The following is a 20,640-nucleotide window of genomic DNA, read 5'->3' as shown; positions in this document are numbered from 1 at the left end:
GCCCTTGTAAAGATCTTAGATCTGGGCATTGACTTCTCCCAATGTAACTATTAAGCCTCAACCCCACCCCCTAAGATTCAGCTCTGAAACGCCAGAGCCTCTACTGCCCTCTGACGATTGAACGGCAGGGTTCAGTCTCATGTCAATGTAAATGTAAAATTCAAGCAATGCTATTGTGAACATGTGACAATTTTACTATGAAGTGGTAAAAACTTACTAGAATAAAGTGGAATTCTAGCTAAAGAGCTGCATTCATAAATGAATTACATATGTAGGATCTGGTTTATTTGCCTAAATTTAGATTTTATTCAACCAGTCTTGTGATTTACACCTCTTTCCTACACTTTTTTTTTTAACATATTCAAGCATGCATGTTCCATAAACACTCACAAAATAATGTAAAGTTGTAATGTACAAAAACAAATAGTCAATTACAGCTTTCAACTTCATAGAGCCACGTACAACATACAGCCCCACCTAGTGGCTGAAAACCGAAATGACAGTACCAATAGAGCACCATTCCAAAGTCAGATAGTATTAATAAAGGCATTCTACCCTAATATCCTATCAATAATCTGGTCTACTGGAGCCAATCCTGGTACAATAAACCAATCTCCCCACCCCCTTGCAAATTTAGAGGGGCATCCTTAGTGCTGGTAAATAACCCCTTCATATCCTAAAGTATTATCCATTCAGTCTATTTATTCCTTAACCACTTGCGACCGCCCACAGTATATTTACTGCGGCAGTCAGCCCCTCACAGGCAAAGCGACGTAGTACTACGTCGCTAGCCTGTGAGGCTCTAGGGGGCGAGCGCGCACCGCTGGAGGCGCGCCCCGGCTCATTCATGGACCCCCCGCGCATGTGCCCGACGGACCCGATGTCCGCCGGGCACTCGCGATTGTCCGTTACAGCGAGAGAAAGGCAGGCGGCTAATGTAAACAAAGCCGCCTGTCATTCTCCCCTGTGTAAGAATAGAGATCATATGGTTCTGCTATGCAGAATCGTATATCTCTGTTCTTATACCACAAGCCACATCCAATCACAGTTAGAATCACGCCCCTAGGAACACACGTAACCCTTCCTTCTTAAATAAAGTTAACCCCTTCCCTGCCAGTGTCATTTTTACAGTAACAGTGCATATGTATAGCACTGATTACTGCAGTAATGTCACTGGTACCCCCAAAAGTGTCAAAAATGTCAGTCAAGGGTCCGATCTGTCCGCCACAACGTCGCAGTCCCGCAAAAAAAAAAAACGCAGATCCCCGCCATTACTCGTTAAAAACAAAAATGACAAAAATCTTTCCCTTAACTTTAACTTTTGCGCAAACCAATCAAAATACGCCTTTTGTGATTTTTTTTTTTTTTTACCAAACATATGTAGCAGAAAACAAATTGGCCTAAAATGTTAAAAAATTTAGATTTTTACATTTTTTTGGGGGGGAATTTCATATAAAAAAAATGTGAAAAATATTATTTTTGCAAAATTTATGCTCTTTTTTTGTTTATATCGCATGATCAAAAAATTGCACAGGTGATCAAATACCACCAAAAGAAAGCTCTGTTTGTGGGAAAAAAAGGACGTCAAATTAGTTTAGGTACAGCGTCGCACGACCGCGCAATTGTTCGTTAAAGTCACGCAGTGCCGAATCGCAAAATAGGCCCTGGTCAGGAAAGGGATGGCATTGCGGATGTCAGTGGAATACCATCCGCTGACATCCGATTTTCTTCCTGTCAGTTCTGTTCCGTTTTATGGAACGGAACAGAACCCTATTTTTGTTCCGTTCAAAAAACGGAAAGGAAGGAAAATTGGATGTCAGCGGTGTCATCCGCTGACATCCGCAATCCCCATAGACTTACATTAGGTCCGCATATCATCCGCAAAGGGATGGGATGATATGCGGACACACGGAGCGGATGACAGAAATGTCATCCGCTCCGTGGAGAAAAGGACCGCAGCGGAGCTCTCACACGGACCGCCCGTGTGAAAGAGCCCTTACCCTCATTGCTGTAGAGAGTGGCAAAATTATACAAATCAACAACTGGTTGCATAGAAGTTTAAATTTTTTGGCAGGTAGATCAGTTCCTATATATTTTTATTGTGCATTTAGTTATTTGTTTTGGGTTCCACTTTGATTATGGGCTTAATTGGCCTTCGCGTGGGTAAGGTGCACTGCGGTAGGGATAGATGTGAATATTTAGAATTCTGTTGTACGCTTAAAAATGCTGCAGAATAACTTGTATAAATATGTGAAACAAATCTTTTGATTCAGCTGACAGTTATACTGTTTCACATAATTCACCTCTAGATCTGTCTTTTCAATTTTAGAGCACATCACACACCTTGAGGTTTATATTGCCACACTGGAAAAGCTATCATCAAACTGCAGGGACAATGGAGAGGAAGCTTTGAGCAACGCTTTTAGTGCCTTTGCTGAATTGTCTAAGGAATTGTTGACACCAATGAAGAACATGGTATGGTTTAAAAAGAAAGTATAGTATATTTTAAGTAAGGTGATGTTGTTAATAGTGCAGCAAATGTCTTAAAGTGTTACTAAACCCAGGATCCTGCATTTATACATCTGGTCTCCCACAGTACACAGAACATGGAAATGCAATTATTTCAGTAAATATAAACTGCTCAATACCTTTTTCATCAGTAGTATATAGCAGTCTTGTGACTTCTATCAGTGTCTGGCCGAGCACTGGTTTCAGTTTGTAGGAGGAGTTTTCATTCTCCTCTGATTGTCCTATGAGGCTGCAGGACCTTTGACCCTCTGTCTGCACAGTGCTGATTGGTCCTATGCTGATCACATGCACCTCTCTAGCATTATAACCAAGTCAGCAAATGGATTGGATACAGTAAAAGAAGGGGGGATCAGAGAAGACAGGGTCAAACAGCCTTATTACACAATGTGGAGGATTACCCTTTGTTGGTTCAGTAACACTTTAAGCTGTAAATCTAGTCAGACTATGGACATAATTTTTTTTATTACATTTTCATACTGTATAGCAAGTGGTAATTGAGTTTACCTCATTGACCTCTGTAGCTGTAGGTACTGTGGAAAAATGTACCTTCAAAGTTCACAGCAGAAGAACTGAAGTAATCCAAGTCTTTCTCTCAGCGGTTTAGCTCATACTGCTTCCCCCTTTTAGCCATTACTTCTGCTTCCCCATTTCATCCACTCAGCTTACCCTCTAAACAGGGAATAAGTAGCTCAGCTTATTCTGCTGTGAGCAATAACCCGCCAGCTCCGAGCAGTGGCTTAGTAGCTCAGCTCCCCCCTCCCAGCATTGGCTCAGTAGCTCAGCTCCCCCCTCCCAGCATTGGCTCAGTAGCTCAGCCCCCTGCTCCCACTCAGCAGTAACTCAGCAGCTCAGTTCACCCAGCTACCCCCTTCCAGCCATTATTCAGCAGCTCAGCTTACCCTCTACAGTGACTAAGCAGCTCAGCCTATCCTGCTTCCCACTGCAAGCAATGACCTGGCAACTCAGCTCATTTGCTTCCCCTCCCATCAGTGACTTTGGAGATTGGCCACTAAACAGCACCCTCTATTTGACTCCTGCGATGTAACAAACCCCATCCGCTGCCATTGCAATGTAAAGCCTGGTACACACTGAGTTTTTTTCCAGTCAACCCAACGGGTTGAATGAAAAAACCTTTTAGCTCCTAGTCAGAGCCACTGTACTAACGATCCGTCGTTAGTCCAGCAATTTTCCCCGCTAAGCTATTGTGTTCTGACAGGGGGATGCCCTACCCGTGCCAGAGCACTCCAATCACCATTGGCTGAGAGCACTAATCGGGAGTCGGTCGGCTACTGGTTTTCCACCATGCTCGTCCGGCTTCTGTTGGACCAGCTGGCCATACACATGGGCTGAATGTCAGCAGGTTTTTATTCAACTGGCCGATGGTGTCTGCTATTCTGCCCATGTGTACGGTACTTAAGAGAGAGTGGTTGGCAGGGGGCATAAAAAACGTCTTGATAGCGTGGTTTTACCACTTCTTGCCCCCCTTCCCCCTCAACTGGATGTTTAAACAAGACCTTACTGGCCAGTCCACCTGCTGAATTTACAGAAAGAAAAGCATAAAAAACTTTTACCTTAAACTCAACAGTTATGCAAGGACAGGAAGAGAAATAATATGAAATATATGCGTTGATTCATGCTGACAAGAGTGGTAGACTAGGTGTGAGAAATGATTTGAATAATTTGTGTAACCCTTGCTCATCTGCATATTTTTCTTCATTTGTCTCACACAGCTGCAGAGTTTTAATCACAATATTAATTACTTTCTGAACGCGCTGGTCAAAGGAGATCTGAAGGAAGTGAAAGGGGTGAGTTACAGAAAAGCAGCAATGCCGAAATCCTCAGTTTGGCTGTAAGCTCCTTAGGTGCAGAATCTAAGGATCCCTTTATTCTAAACTCGCACTGCGACAGATTATAGAGAGAGATTAACATTTCCCTGATCACTGCCTGAGCTGTCATAGGTGTTACAGCTATTACCTCTGAGAGGATGGGGGTGGCAGGGAGACAATGCTGCTGCACCCTATTCACTTGCCATAAGGAATGAATTTACTCTTCATATTGTAATAGTTCAATGTCTGTCCTTGCTCAAGAATTCTCAGATAAAAGGTGAAGCTGTGGAGTACAACATGAGCATCCTTATTCTGCACTTGTGATGAATAGGAATGAGCGGGGAGTGATTTTGGTTAAAATTGCCCATTTTGCCACTGATGACATTTATTTGTACAGTTTTGCTCATTTAGCTGATTTTGTGAAATTTGTTGTGAAACTCATTTTTCTTTTATTTTGATGTTTTCTAGGAGGGGGTCTTTGTAGGGTAGTTTAGTTTATTATATGTAGTTTTCTCTGGTATTGTTTACCTTTTATTTTGTTGTGTGTATTTGATTGTAAATTGTGTACTGTTGCCTTCAATTTCTTTTTTTTTTTTTTTTTTACTGTCTTTTTTTGTGAAAAATAAAAAAATATTAAGACCAATGAGGGGCTGTTTTTTTTTTTTACACAAAAACAGATCCAAGGTAGTTTTTTTTTTTAAATCAGAGAAGTTTTTATTAAAATTATGCACGGTACATATAATAAAGGATAAGTATAAAATACCAGATCCAGTATAACAGCAATTGTGACCATATACATCTTACACTCCAAAGATAGCAATTATAAGGTCCTATTGCATCCTTACCCTGTCATGTTTAACATATCCCAACTCCATATACCACAGCATTCAGCAGGTAAGAATAGATGGGAATCTAGTAGGTAAATCAGGGAGCCTATCGAGGAACGTATATGATCCAAGGTATTTTAAATGCTCCTGGGAGTTATAGAAGCTCTTTTCAAGTCCATTGCACCCTTAAAAACTGCTAATAACATATTGACTTTACTTTTCCCACTGAGGTCTATGCATTTCGCCAACATGGCAAAATTTTGTCAAAACCTTTTGATTGTTGGTGAATTATCCAACTGAAAACGCTCAATTTCATTAATCCCTAGTAAGGGTATGGAACACTTTTACCCCACTTTTATCATATAGAGAATATAGCCTAAAGCACTGAGATACACCCAAATACATTGGGTTCAAGATAAGTAACCTTTTGGGATCCTCATACAGTGCCTTGCAAAAGTATTCAGCCCCCTTGAACTTTGCGACCTTTTGTCACATTTCAGGCTTCAAACATAAAGATATAAAACTGTAATTTTTTGTGAAGAATCAACAAGTGGGACACAATCATGAAGTGGAACGAAATTTATTGGATATTTCAAACTTTGTTAACAAATAAAAAACTGAAAAATTGGGCGTGCAAAATTATTCAGCCCCTTTACTTTCAGTGCAGCAAACTCTCTCCAGAAGTTCAGTGAGGATCTCTGAATGATCCAATGTTGACCTAAATAACTAATGATGATAAATAGAATCCACCTGTGTGTAATCAAGTCTCCGTATAAATGCACCTGCACTTTGATAGTCTCAGAGGTCTGTTTAAAGTGCAGAAAGCATCATGAAGAACAAGGAACACACCAGGCAGGTCCGAGATACTGTTGTGGAGAAGTTTAAAGCTGGATTTGGATACAAAAAGATTTGCCAAGCTTTAAACATCCCAAGGAGCACTGTGCAAGCGATAATATTGAAATGGAAGGAGTATCAGACCACTGCAAATCTACGAAGACCTGGCCGTCCCTCTAAACTTTCAGCTCATACAAGGAGAAGACTGATCAGAGATGCAGCCAAGAGGCCCATGATCACTCTGGATGAACTGCAGAGATCTACAGCTGAGGTGGGAGACCCTGTCCATAGGACAATAATCAGTCGTATACTGCACAAATCTGGCCTTTATGGAAGAGTGGCAAGAAGAAAGCCATTTCTTAAAGATATCCACAAAAAGTGTTGTTTAAAGTTTGCCACAAGCCACCTGGGAGACACACCAAACATGTGGAAGAAGGTGCTCTGGTCAGATGAAACCAAAATCAAACGTTTTGGCAACAATGCAAAATGTTATTTTTGGCGTAAAAGCAACACAGCTCATCACCCTGAACACACCATCCCCACTGTCAAACATGGTGGTGGCAGCATCATGGTTTGGGCCTGCTTTTCTTCAGCAGGGACAGGGAAGATGGTTAAAATTGATGGGAAGATGAATGGAGCCAAATACAGGACCATTCTGGAAGAAAACATGATGGAGTCTGCAAAAGACCTGAGACTGGGACAGAGATTTGTCTTCCAACAAGAAAATGATCCAAAACATAAAGCAAAATCTACAATGGAATGGTTCACAAATAAACATATCCAGGTGTTAGAATGGCCAAGTCAAAGTCCAGACCTGAATCCAATCGAGAATCCGTGGAAAGAAGTGAAAACTGCTGTTCACAAACGCTCTCCATCCAACCTCACTGAGCTCGAGCTGTTTTGCAAGGAGGAATGGGCAAAAATTTCAGTCTCTCGATGTGCAAAACTGATAGAGACATACCCCAAGCGACTTACAGCTGTAATCGCAGCAAAAGGTGGCGCTACAAAGTATTAACTTAAGGGGGCTGAATAATTTTGCACGCCCAATTTTTCAGTTTTTTATTTGTTAAAAAACTTTGAAATATCCAATAAATTTCGTTCCACTTCATGATTGTGTCCCACTTGTTATTGCTTCTTCAAAAAAAATTACAGTTTTATATCTTTGTTTGAAGCCTGAAATGTGGCAAAAGGTCGAAAAGTTCAAAGGGGCCCAATACTTTCGCAATGCACTGTAGTTAGGCTGGTTGAAAGAAGACACAAGTACATCTAGTTCAACCATTACAAAAAAAAAAAAAAATGTAATCACAGTCCACCCTATTTTAACTATTAACACTCTTTTAACTAATTTGCCACATCCAAGCCACGAAAATAGGAGAAAGGCTGGGAAATTTTTGTGTCCCTATCCATGCTCTGGAATATTCTCTATTAAATAGATTTTCTTGTAAGTTTTTTTCCTTCTGGCGCTATTTCATTTTTGTATTAGGCAGGCTAAGATAAGATTCCTGCTGTATTAGAGGCTGTGTTAGGCTTTCCATCTACTGAGGCAGGCAAGCTCATTACCCAGCCTAGTAGTAGAAAACCTCATAGCGGATTTACTAAATGCCATAGTAGTAAGTAGAAACTAGTAGTTTAAACACGTTAGTCAAACTAGCTAGCAGTAAAGTGGATGTAAACTCTCACATATACCCAGTGAAGTAAACAGCCTCAGAGGATACACAGAGATGAAACAGATCTCCCTACATACGTTTTACATGTATATATGCTGTCTTCAGCTTTCTATATTCTTTAGAAAGTGCACATTGTGTTAGAAATTTTTCTTCCTTCAGCAGTGGGAGGGGAGTCTGGACATACACCGTGTGGGAGCTGATTGCAGTAAAGGCGCTCAACCCCCTCCACATAGGCAGAGGAATGAAGAAATATAGACAAAAAAAGTCAGCGCCGATCTAGTGCAGTATAGGACAGTAACAGGTATACACTCTATTATGATGCACTCACATAATGGGTAGTTAGTGCGCTGACACCACACCAGGCTACACACTCCGCTCCAGCTCTCCGTCTCCTAGGCGAGGCCTGCCTCTCTCCCCTCCTTTCACTGGCCCGAAGCTCCGTAATCCGCCAGTGCTGCCGGCTAAGTGACACGCCGAGGATCGCAGCTTTCCCTCAGGACGGATCGGCAGGATGTGGCTGATTACATGCCTTAACTACCCCACCATTATGCGAGTGCATCATAATAAAGTGTATCCCTGTTACTGTCCTATACTGCGCTTAGATCGGCGCTGCCTTTTTTTTTTCTATTTTCCTTCTAAAGAGCCTTTTCCAATTCTGATGAGCTGGCTGCCAGTCTACTGCCTGCCAATGAACTCTTTTGAACCCCTTTGGAGACTTTCCAGTGATCACCACTCACTTTTTATTAAGATTTAGCCCTGCTGTTATTTACCAACAGTAACCTACAAAGCGCTCATCTGAACACTCTTCAGAGGAGCGAAGAAACTTGCAGAGCTGTGCTGTGAATAGACTGCTTATCTGTCTTTAAGTTCCCTCCCCGACACAAATTTCCAGCTGCTTTTATCTCCTGTGTGGGAGAACTTGTCAGAAGCTATCATGCTGATAACAGAGGAACGGAGCAGCAGAAAGACATGGGACACAGGGCTTTGGAGAGAGATAAATAAACTATACAGAATTATATGTGCCCAGGTCAGATTTCATTGGGTTTACATCCACTTTCATTTCTTATACTCTTTTTTTTCAGCCATGCTATCAGAGTTTTTAAATCTCTATAAAATCATCTAAAATAACTGCTACTTTTTTGAATATAGAGACCCTTAACGGGCAGGTTAGCTTTTTGAGTTGAGCACTAGTAGAACTGTACCGGTTCAGTTAATGTGTTTTTATATTGACTCTCTTGTGTTTTTGTTCTTTCTTCTAGGATTTAAGAAAGCCTTTTGAAAAAGCTTGGAAAGATTATGAAAACAAGTTGTAAGTTTGAAAATATATCTGCATTTAGTGTTCCTGTGCAGTATCATGGTGGACTTCACCCTGCCAGTTAAATACTCCCAAACCAAATGAGAATTTCATAAAGCTTTACAGCTGATCTATAGCCAAACATCAAAATACAAAGCTGTTATACATATATGACAGCTGTTTTACCTGCCAGGGATTTATTTTCCTGATATTTCTGTAGCTCTGCCCCACAGCCAGTGCTGGGACAAGATAATCCTGCGCCCAGGGCAAAGATGCGAAACCGCCCAGCTTTGTAAGAGAAGGAATGCGCCCCCATCTCTACAGTAAGCCATTGCGCCCCTCCCAATTAGCCCCAGCACAATTAGCATGGAGACTGAACTTTTCTCTACAGCAGTTAAGTAGTACAAACAGGTCTTCTTCTTGCCCTCAGCCTGTGATTGAACAAGGATGGAGAAGCATGAGATTTATAAACTAATTGCTCTGCCTTTTTGTCCCCCATTATTACCTGGACTTGTTCTGTAAAGTTTTATAGCTTTTCTAAGTCACTTCTTCTTCAATTAGATTTAAAGAGGAAGTAAACCCTCCTCTGCAACTTGTACCTATAGGTAAGCCTATGATAATGCTTACCTATAGGTAATGTAAATATCTTCTAAACATGTACCGTTTAGGAGATATTTACCTTAAATGCAGCCAGTGACGTCTCTGGCGCATGCGCTCTGAAGGAACGGCCGCTGGTGCCGTTCCTTCAGAGCCCCATGCCGTGACCATCGGCTCCCGCGCGCGTGCGCGGAAGTGACGTCACCGCGGCTCCGGCCAATCAGATGGCCGGATGCCGCGATCCCGGAAAACGGCGTCTGAACATGTCGTCCGTCATACAGGTAAGCTGACGGCACGGCGGGGGCTCGTTCTGAGGTATTTCATAATGAGCTAGTATGCGATGCATACTAGCTCATTATGTGTTTCTCTTTCAGGGTGTAAAAAAAAACAAAATCGGGTTTACAACTTCTTCAAAGAAGAGGCTTGGAAAAGCTGCAAATGGTCACCAACGTTACAGAACAAGACCAGTTGAATGTAACAAACTCATACTAGCCATACCATGTCCTAAATCTGGGATTCTCAAACTACGGCCCTCCAGCTGCGGACGTACACATCCCATGAGGCATTGTAAAACTCTGACATTCACAGCCATGTCTAGGCATGATGGGAATTGTAGTTCCTGAACATCTGGAGGGCCATAGTTTGAAGACCCCTGTTCTAAATAAATGAGAACCTCCACAGACTTACAGATAAGGAAGTGGTTACTTCCATGCCCCAGTTATAGCCCAGCTCCACCCAAAACCTTTTTGCCGCTTTGGATACACTGAGGCTTTGAACCAATCTTCGTTCGATTGCAGTCTACTCCTACTGCCTATCATTTTGATAGGTACCGGATAGAACAGGATCTCATGGCAGATCTTCAATACTAGGCCATAAACAATAATAAAAAAAATTTAAATTACAAGTTTCTAGTAGTAAGTCTTAGAACCTCTTTTTAGTGGATCCCCCTTACTCTCTGTCCAGGTAATGTTTTTCAGGAACAGGAAGCTGGAGAACATGTTCTTATCAAGGACATATTGGGGTTGATGTACTAAAACTGGAAAGTGCAAAAGCTGATGCAGCTCTGCATAGAAACCAATCAGCTTCCAGGTTCTTTTGTCAAAGCTTAAAGTGTTACTAAACCCAGGAGCCTGAATTCACTATATCTGGTCTCCCACAGTACACAGAACATGGAAATGTAATTATTTAATTAAATATAAACTGCCAAATACCTTTTCTCATCAGCAATATATAGCAGTCTTGTGACTTCTATCAGTGTCTGGTAAAGCTTGTAGGAGATGTGGCGTCCTTTGAGGCTGCAGGACCCCTGACCCTCTGTCTGGACCGTTGCTGGTTGGCCCTGTACTGATCACATGCACTCTCCCAAGAAAATTTTTTTTTTAGCAATACACACCAAACCGAGCATGTGCAGCTTGCCCCCCAGGGTTCAGTTCTATCAGCAGATAGATTGGGGACTGTGGAGGAAGGGGGGGGGTCAGGGAAGACGGGATCAAACAGCCTTTTTACACAATGCAGAGGGTTAACCCCTTAGGTTCCACAGTTAGTACAAAAAGCATGCTTTAATGAATATACAGACTGATTATTCTGTTGTGGGTTTAGTAACACTTTAACCACTTCTGGACCAGAAGGTTTTCCCCCATTATTGACCAGGCCATTTTTTGCGATACGGCACTGTTATTTTAACTGACAATTGCGCGGTCGTGCGACGCTGTACCCAAATAAAATTGATGTCCTTTTTTCCCACAAATAGAGCTTTCTTTTGGTGGTATTTGATCACCACTGCAATTTAAATTTTTTGCACTATAAACAAAAAAAGAGCGACAATTCTTAAAAATAAAAAACTATTTTTTATTTTCTTCTATAAAACATTATCAATAAAAAAAAATTAAAATCAAATCTTTTTTAATCATTTTAGGCCAATATGTATTCTGCTACATATTTTTGTTTAAAAAAATCCCAAAAAGTGTATATTGATTGGTTTGCGCAAAAGTTATCCCGTCTACAAACTAGGGGAAAGATTTATGTCATTTATATTTTTACTAGTAATGACGGCGATCAGCGATTTTAGCGGACTGCGACATTGCGGCGGACAGATCGGATCACTAACTGACATTTTTGACACTCTTAGGGGACCAGTGACATTACTACAGAAATCTGTGCTAAAAAATATGCACCGTTACTGTACTAATGACACTTGCAGGGAAGGGGTTAACACCAGGGGCGATCAAAGGGTTAAATGTATCCCCAGGAAATGCTTTCTTTTCCTTTCTTGTGTGGGAGATGGACTTGCTGGATGAACACAGAGACCAGAGGTCTGCCGTGTTTACATCGCCGTTCTGTCTCTACGGAGAGTGATCACGGGTGCCCGGAAGACATCGCGTCCGCCGGACTCACTGATTGCCAATTTTTTTGGTGAGTGCGCGCCCCCACTAACAGTATCATGAAGCGACGTACAGGTACGTTGTTTCGCGGGACAGAGCCAACCTGCCGCAGTATAAGTACAGCAGCTGGTCGGCAAGTGGTTATTTGAACAAGCTGACTTTAGAAAAGATTGGCTACCATGAACAGCTGCACCAGATTTTGCATTCTCCAGTTTTGGTAAATAAACCCCATTGTGCTTTTTTTTTTTATTATGTATTCCCCTAGCAAATTGTAAAAATAAAAGAGCATATCTTGCTACAATACTCACCACATCTCCGTCCGTTTGACTGCTCAGTCATCCAGTGCCAGTCCTTTTCTTAGTCTAATGATGTCCAGCATTATTCAACTCACTTCCTGTGAGTTCAGAGTGTCATTGGCCCATCCGAGTGAGGGGACACCACCATGGCCCCCTCCCCTCAATAACACCCTTTGCATCACTGAGGGCTTTGCAGCATCACGTGACTTGTCTAAAGGCACCAGCAAAAAAACAAGTATAAGAAGTTTCAGAACATTAATGGGTGCAGACGGGGAGCGGGAAGGACTGGGGGGTAGCAGGAGGTTGTGGATAAAAGGGATGAAAGTTCTACAAGATACATTTACAACATTGATGTTATGAGTAGGTGGATTTTTTTGCTATTCTAATGGAATAATTTTTATTGAGTTTTGTAAAAGGAACAAGTCAAATTGTACAAACAGTTGAGCAGTCACGCAATATAAGACAACTGATAGATCAACAAATGTCAGACAAAGTCACCAGATTTTCCTATTCTAATTAACAGAGAGTTTACTCAAGAGAACTAGTACTGGTAATATTGGTACTTTTTAGTGGCCTCAGGAGTCAAAAATAAATTATTTTGAGTATTTGTGTTTATGGTAGATGTTGGGAAATTGTAGCTTTCTTTCTGTTGGGTTGTCTAGTAAGTGTTGGTCAGCCAGAATTGTGATGCTTACTTTTAGAATGGTGTTTGTGTTTTAACAGCACTAAAATTGAGAAGGAGAAGAGAGAGCTGGCCAAGCAGTATGGAATGGTGCGGACTGAGGTGGCTGGAGGAGAAATCGCTGAGGAACTGGAGAAGGAACGAAGGCTGTTTCAGTTGCAGATGTGTGAAGTAAGGAATTCCCTGCCCACTATGTGGGACATGAACATTAGGTTGTATATAACGGCAGTTCTACAAGGACTACCTTGCTGGACTAATTTGAACAAAACTGAATTGTCTGAATTTTTTAATTAGGTCAACATTTTGCTCTATTGTGGTTGAGAGATGAACTGGTGTACTGCTAAACAAACATACACGTTCGTAGGATATGAGCATGTTCATGTATGGGATCAGATGAATGCTTGTTAGCTTACATCTAAAATAGATTTAATGTGTTTGGCCAGCTTTTCATGAGTTAAGGTGACCCATCAAATTCAGCCCTAGTGCAGTGGTGTTTATCAGCCCCTTAATACAGACTGAACATACACTATATTACTGAAAGTATTGGGACGCCTGCCTTTACACGCACATGAACGTTAATGGCATCACAGTCTTAGTCCGTAGGGTTGAATATTGAGTTGAGCCACCCTTTGCAGCTTTAACCACTTAAGCCCCGGAAGATTTTACCCCCATTCCGACCAGGGGGTATTTTGCGATTCGGCACTGCGTGAATTTAACGCACAATTGCGCGGTCGTGCGACGCTGTACCTAAACGAATTTGACGTCCTTTTTTTCCCACAAACAGAGCTTTCTTTTGGTGGTATTTGATCACCTGTGCGATTTTTTGATCACGCGCTATAAACAAAAAAAGAGCGTCAATTTTGCAAAAATAGCAATATTTTTCACATTTTTTTATATGAAATTCCCCCAAAAAAAAATGTAAAAATCAAAATTTTTAAAAATTTTCGGCCAATTTATTTTATGCTACCTATGTTTGGTAAAAAAAATCGCAAAAAGCGTATTTTGATTGGTTTGCGCAAAAGTTATCGCGTTTACTAACAAAGGGAAAGATTTTTGTCATTTTTGTTGTTTTTTTTTTTTAACGCGTAATGGCGGCGATCTGCGATTTTTTTTGCGGTACTGCGACATTGCGGCGGACAGATCGGACCCTTGACTGACATTTTTGACACTTTTGGGGTTACCAGTGACATTTCTACAGTAATCAGTGCTATATATATGCACTGTTACTGTAAAAATACACTGGTAGTGAAGGGGTTAACTTTATTTGGAAGGGAGGGGCTGTGTGTGTCCCTAGGGGCGTGGTTTCTACTGTGATTGGCTGTGGCTCTAGCTGTAAGGACACTGATCAACGGATCTACATACCAGATCCATTTTATCAGTGTCTTTGCAGCGAGGAGAATGACAGGCAGTTTGTTTACACAAGCTGCCTGACATTCTCCCTCTCCCCCGCCGATCGCCGAGTGACCGGCGGACATCGGGTCCGCTGGTCACACGCGCGGGGGGGTCCGTGACCACGCGGGAGCGGGAGCGCGCCCCGGGGGGCGCGCGCTCGCTCCCTAGACCCTCACAAGCAAGCAACGTAGCCCTACGTTAGTTTGCCTGTGAGGGGCTGACCGCCGACGTAGATAGTCGTGCGGCGGTCGGCAAGTGGTTAACACCTTCAACTCTTCTTTGAAAGCTGTCCACAACATTAAGGAGTGTGTCTATGGGAATGGCCTGGCTTGCAGTCTCGGCTCTAATTGATCCCAAAGGTTGAGATCAGGACTGTCCAGCCCAGTCAAGTTTCTCCACCCCCAAACTCGCTCATCCGTGTCTTTATGGAGCTTGCTGTGTGCACTGGTCAAAATCATTTGGTTGAGGGGGGGATTGTGGTGTAGGTGTTGTTTTTCAGGGATTGGGCTTTGCCCCTTAATTCCAAAGAAGGGAACTTTTAAGGCGTCAGCATACCAAGACATTTTGCACAATTTCATGCTCCCAACTTTGTGGGAACAGTTTGGGGATGGCCCCTTCCAGTTCCAACATGACTGATCATGAAAAAAAAGTCTTAATGGAATATAAAACATTTATTAAAGATGCATAAGTGCAAGTAGAGCCATCCTGTTTCAGGAGAGCAGCCTCCCCCTTCTTCATTTCCCCAAAATGCATTGGCTCTACTTGCACTTACGCATCTTCAGTAAATGTTTTAACAATCCATGAAGTGAAACTTTTTTAGACCGGGTGCTCTGTCATATACACCCAAGTGTCTTCTGCTGAAATGACACCTTCATTGAGTCAGAAAGGCAACATCCCAAGAACCCAAGAGTGTACCACCCACCACAACAACCTCTGGGAAGTGATTCCTTCCATAATCTCTACTGAGATACCTACCAGTCACCAGTTAAACCAGTCCAGTGCTGTCTCCCACTAACTTTGGAAAGTTAAAGAGGAATTGATCTCTGGAAGCTGTGCTCAAAATAGGCAGACCAAGGGCAAAGGATTTGTCACCCACATCGCCTGTGCCCCCCATTTTTCTTCATAGTATCTCTGTGTGGAGGGAGCCATCTTGGTAGGGGAGGGCTTTGCTTCCTCATGTCACAGCCTTCAGCAAGAACAACAGTGATTGGCGCAGCAGAGTTCCTAACAAATCTCACTCCAGATCTTTCAAGATTAGCAGTTAGAGGTAGCAGAAATCCCATGCTGCAGATATACAGCTATGAGGCTGTAGGCCCAGGAGTACCTAGGGACACCTAAAGGAAGCGCACTACTATTTTTCAGGAGGAAACACCGGAAAAACATGTGGATTTTTTTAGGGCACTGCTTCAGCTGAAAACCCCCCAATCCATCTCCTGATAGAACAGAGCCTAGGGGGCAAGTTGCACATGCTCAGTTTGGTGTGTATTGCTTTTTCTTGGAAAGATGCATGTGATCAGCATAGGGCAAATCAGCACTGTCCAGACATAGGGCCAGGGGTCCTGCATCCTCATAGGACCATCGGGGGAGAATGAAAACTCCTCCTACAAGCTTTAACCAGACCCTAATAGAAGTCACAAAACGCTATCTTCTGATAAGAAAAAGTATGTAGTAGTTTATATTTACTAAAATAATTGCATTTGCATGTTCTGTGTAATGTGGGAGACCAGATATAGTGAATGCAGGTTCCTAGGTTTAGTAACACTTTTTTTTATTTATTTTTTTATATATATTTATAATATATATAAAAAAAAATGTTATTGCCATTTTGTCCATTTTGACAAAAACATTATACAAATCCCCCAACCCCCCCGCCACCCAAAAAAAAAAAAAAAAAAAAGTGTGTGTATATGTATGTATATGTATATATATATATATATATATATATATATTATAATGGTAATACAGGAACATTTACTAGTCGATGGTATACACTTCTGCTACCAACCTCGTGAACAGCACACACAAGCAGCACCAGAGGCGGAGACAATTGATGAGACATAGTGTGAGGGATTTTGGAAACTTACAATCACTGCAAGCAAGTGGCCTGTATTTTCGCCGTCAGCATTGCAGTTTGTAAAAATTTGCCTATTCTCTGCTTTCTCTAGTAATTTCTGTAAACCAATTGGGCGTCCTTCCAGGATGCTAAATTATGTGGGGAGGGAGATGAAATATATTGTACTTCAGAGGACAGAAAACTCCCCCAACCTGCTACAGACAATATAAATCACCTATTTGCTTCCTGGAATGACAAATTAAGTGGTATGATTTCTGTGTTTGACCTCCTAAGAAAGACCATTAGCCATTACAAGGGAGTTCTGATAACCCATCTACAGGCGTGTAATGGGAGGAGCTGGAACCAAGTACTAATACTAGGGATCCTTTTGTTGGGGATCCCAACAGATATTCAGTTGGTGATTTTTACAAACCAGCATACATTAAAATCAACAGTCTTGACTAATCCGTAATGTACATAGATATAGAAGATAATTGTGCTTCCTGATATATTAATTTTTCCTTTTTTCTTTTTTTTTTTCTTTTGTAGTATTTGATCAAAGTCAATGAAATAAAAAGCAAGAAAGGTGCGGACCTTTTGCAGAATCTGATCAAGCATTACACCTCACAGTGCAAGTAAGAGTCTGGTATACTTATATCATAAACATCCTTATTTCCTTTTCTGAATCAATCATTTATATTAGGCAGTGTTTCCTACAATTCTGCAAATATTTCCACATTATCCAATGTGCCCCAGAATGTCTTGCCAGGTAGGGAACATTGCAAAAACTGCTATGGCGGACAACACACTAAGTGCAATGCTGTTATTTTCATGTTGCAGAAGGAAGTGTCCAATTATTTTAGGAGTGTAGGCAACTGTGCAGAAGTCGCAATGCATTCTGAACTGAGGTTCATTTTCTTTTGGACTTGCAGTGTAGGACAGGCCTACAAGTAATGCATGCTTGTCCCTCCAATAGCCTAAGATGTGCAGCACAAGAAAAAGGAGCATACTGATGCTCATTTCTCTGTCACTCTGTTCTCTCCCCCTATCGGCATGCTCCTTGTTAGCACAACAGTGCAGTACACCTAACTGGCTCAGTGTGCTGCTTCTCCCTCTTCTAGTTTGAGCTTTGCTATACAGGGACTGCAAGAGGCTGACACTATCACAAATTTGGGTACTTACACTGCTTGCATTTAACATTTGTGTTATATCTGTCTGGAACTCCGCTTTAAAAACAAAGTATGTACACATGTATTGAAATTTAGAAATTCTGAAAGAAGCATCATCTTTGTCTCCCAAAGCAACCAATTGGCGTTTTACGTGCTGTTGCATAACAAAAATCCTTCCTTGCTGTGGGACTGCCCCCACTTTGCAAGTGTTAAATGTTCATTTATGTCTAGGGCACTGGTAAAAGCTGTTTCACTTATGTTATCCCAGCTGGCACACTTTTTCCCTACATTCTGGTCTGGTAGATTGTCCCACAGTGTTCTCATGTCCAATGCAGAGCTTTGGGTCCTTCATTGTACTTGATGATGTACATGCAACTTCTGGAATGTAGTGTAGAAGAGGCTCCATGCCCTGGTTTTACAATCTGGATGGACCCTGCTTGAGTGGGAAAGAGAAGGTGCTTTTTTTCAGCGGTCTTGACATAAACGATCGTTAAACCTTTATTCAGGGGCAGTCCCACTGAAAGGGCAGATTTTTTGTCTTCACCAGAGTTCAGCTTTAAAAGGAAGATTTTGACAGCACAAACCACTTCCTGCGGTCCTTTGTATAAAGCAAGTCCTAAAGATATCTTAAAAAGTTGTTCATACTGACCAACAGGACTCATCACAACCTCTCCTTGTGAAGTTCAGTATTTGTGCGAATGCCTGGGTCTCATAGGGTAATTTTATGCCTGGGTCTCATAGGGTAATTTTATGCCTGGGTCTCATAGGGTAATTTTATGCCTGGGTCTCATAGGGTATTTTATGCCTGGGGCTCATAGGGTAATTTTATGCCTGGGTCTCATAGGGTAATTTTATGCCTGGGTCTCATAGGGTAATTTTATGCCTGGGTCTCATAGGGTCATTTTATGCCTGGGTCTCATAGGGTAATTTTATGCCTGGGTCTCGTAGGGTAATTTTATGCCTGGGTCTCATAGGGTCATTTTATGCCTGGGTCTCATAGAGTAATTTTATGCCTGGGTCTCATAGGGTCATTTTATGCCTGGGGCTCATAGGGTAATTTTATGCCTGGGTCTCGTAGGGTAATTTTATGCCTGGGTCTCGTAGGGTAATTTTATGCCTGGGTCTCATAGGGTCATTTTATGCCTGGGTCTCATAGAGTAATTTTATGCCTGGGTCTCATAGGGTCATTTTATGCCTGGGGCTCATAGGGTAATTTTATGCCTGGGGGCTCATAGGGTAATTTTATGCCTGGGTCTCATAGGGTCATTTTATGCCTGGGGCTCATAGGGTCATTTTATGCGTGGGTCTCATAGGGTAATTTTATGCCTGGGTCTCATAGGGTCATTTTATGCCTGGGTCTCATAGGGTCATTTTATGCCTGGGTCTCATAGGGTCATTTTATGCCTGGGGCTCATAGGGTAATTTTATGCCTGGGGGCTCATAGGGTAATTTTATGCCTGGGTCTCATAGGGTCATTTTATGCCTTCTGAACAGCCCCGCACATGTATATGCCCAAGGTGGCGATTTGATCCCAGAATAATGACTTATTTGTAGCTTTCTGCAGGAATGTTTACAAGCCACTGAAAAATTGAAATCCTACATTGAAAGCCTGACTACAGAGATGCAAAATGTGAGTACCTGTCCTGATGCTGTTCACCTACTGTTTTTACATTCCCTGGATGGTGCTGTTTGCAAAGAGAGCCTAGCCATGTCAGGACACTTTATTTAAACTCTGCTTATGTTTACATTTGTTGCAGTGCTTTTCATAGTGACCCAGGGTGAGTGAATAAGATCCTCAGAGCTTCCAGTTAGAGAGCCTGAACTATGAAAGCTATACCCCAAAGCAAGCAGAAGGCAAAGCACTAGTCATCAGTATTGCCTGTAGGTACCCCGTAACTAATATTTTCCCCAATATTGACTTGCAATGCCTTGTCACCATTGGGGTTCTGTGTGGAGGTGGCCATCTTTGTAGATGCAAATCTTTGATTCCTCATGTCAGAGCTGCTCCCTGATAACTAGTGGGTGAATATTCAACAAGTGGAGAAGTGGACAATGCTTAACTCTACTGCAGTGGTCCTCAACTCCGGTCCTCGGGGCCCACTAACAGGCCAGGTTTGCAAGATAACTAAATTACATCACAGGTGATCTCAGTTGCTGCTTAGTGATTGCAGTACTCTAGTCTGCATCTCCCCAAGGTAATACTTAAAATCTGGCCTGTTAGTGGGCCCCGAGGACCGGAGTTGAGGACCACTGCTCTACAGAATGACTTCCTCTCCAGCAAGCCCTCTGGGTGACAGTGAGGAGCACACTAGTGACATCACCAAAGCTCACACTGCAGACATACCTCTATGAAGCTGCATATCCGGAGTGCCTAAACAGAGGAAGTGTACTGCTATTTTTCAGGAGGAATTCAAGTTAAGGGGCAGATTTTTAAGAGTACAGTAGAATTACCATTTCTAGATGTTTACTGTAAAATAGCAAATCTTTACTTTTTGAGGTCAGATTTATGATTCAAGAAGCCTATTTTATGATACTGTTCTAGCAAAGCTCAGACCACTTCCATGGGGACTTTACAGCCTCACCAGTAGCGTAACAGAGGGCAAGGAGGGGCCCCATACACATGTATGGGTATGTGTTTGTTTGTATGTGTATATATACAGTATATAATCTATATACAGTGCCTTGACAAAGTATTTATTCATACCCCTTGAAATTTTCCACATTTTTTCATGTTACAACCAAAAACGTAAATGTATTTTATTGGGAGTTTGTGATCAACATAAAGTGGAACATAATTGTGAAGTGGAAGGAAAATGATAAATGGTTTTCAAAATTTTTTACTAATCAATATCTGAAAATTGTGGCGTGCATTTATTCAGTCCCCCCCGATTCAATACTTTGTAGAACCAGCTTTCACTGCAATTACAGCTGCAAGTCTTTTTGGGGATGTCTCTATCAGCTTTGCACATCTAGAGTGACATTTTTCCCATTCTTCTTTGCAAAATAGCCCAAGCTCTGTCAGATTGGATGGATAGCATCTGTGAACAGCAATATTCAAGTCTTGCCACAGATTCTCAATTGGATTTAGGTCTG

General features: G+C 41.9%; 1 protein-coding gene across 2 annotated transcripts in view; it reads left to right on the top strand.

Annotated features, from left to right (window-relative positions):
* LOC309566657 (arf-GAP with SH3 domain, ANK repeat and PH domain-containing protein 1-like) overlaps positions 1–20,640 on the top strand; it is a 348,714-nt gene that overhangs the window by 201,673 nt on the left and 126,401 nt on the right. For both annotated transcript variants that reach the window (XM_082271898.1, XM_082271897.1), the window contains exons 3-8: positions 2,330–2,475; positions 4,260–4,334; positions 8,943–8,992; positions 12,975–13,104; positions 16,928–17,013; positions 19,102–19,177. In XM_082271898.1, coding sequence (XP_082128024.1) covers positions 2,330–2,475; positions 4,260–4,334; positions 8,943–8,992; positions 12,975–13,104; positions 16,928–17,013; positions 19,102–19,177 — 563 coding nt within the window. The remainder of the gene's footprint in view (positions 1–2,329; positions 2,476–4,259; positions 4,335–8,942; positions 8,993–12,974; positions 13,105–16,927; positions 17,014–19,101; positions 19,178–20,640) is intronic.

The sequence above is a fragment of the Pelophylax lessonae genome (assembly GCF_965119305.1).
Source record: "Pelophylax lessonae genome assembly, chromosome: 11".
Classification (NCBI taxonomy): Eukaryota; Metazoa; Chordata; class Amphibia; order Anura; family Ranidae; genus Pelophylax; species Pelophylax lessonae.
Note: the sequence above shows the minus strand (reverse complement) of the source record. Positions and strands in the feature narration are given on the sequence as shown.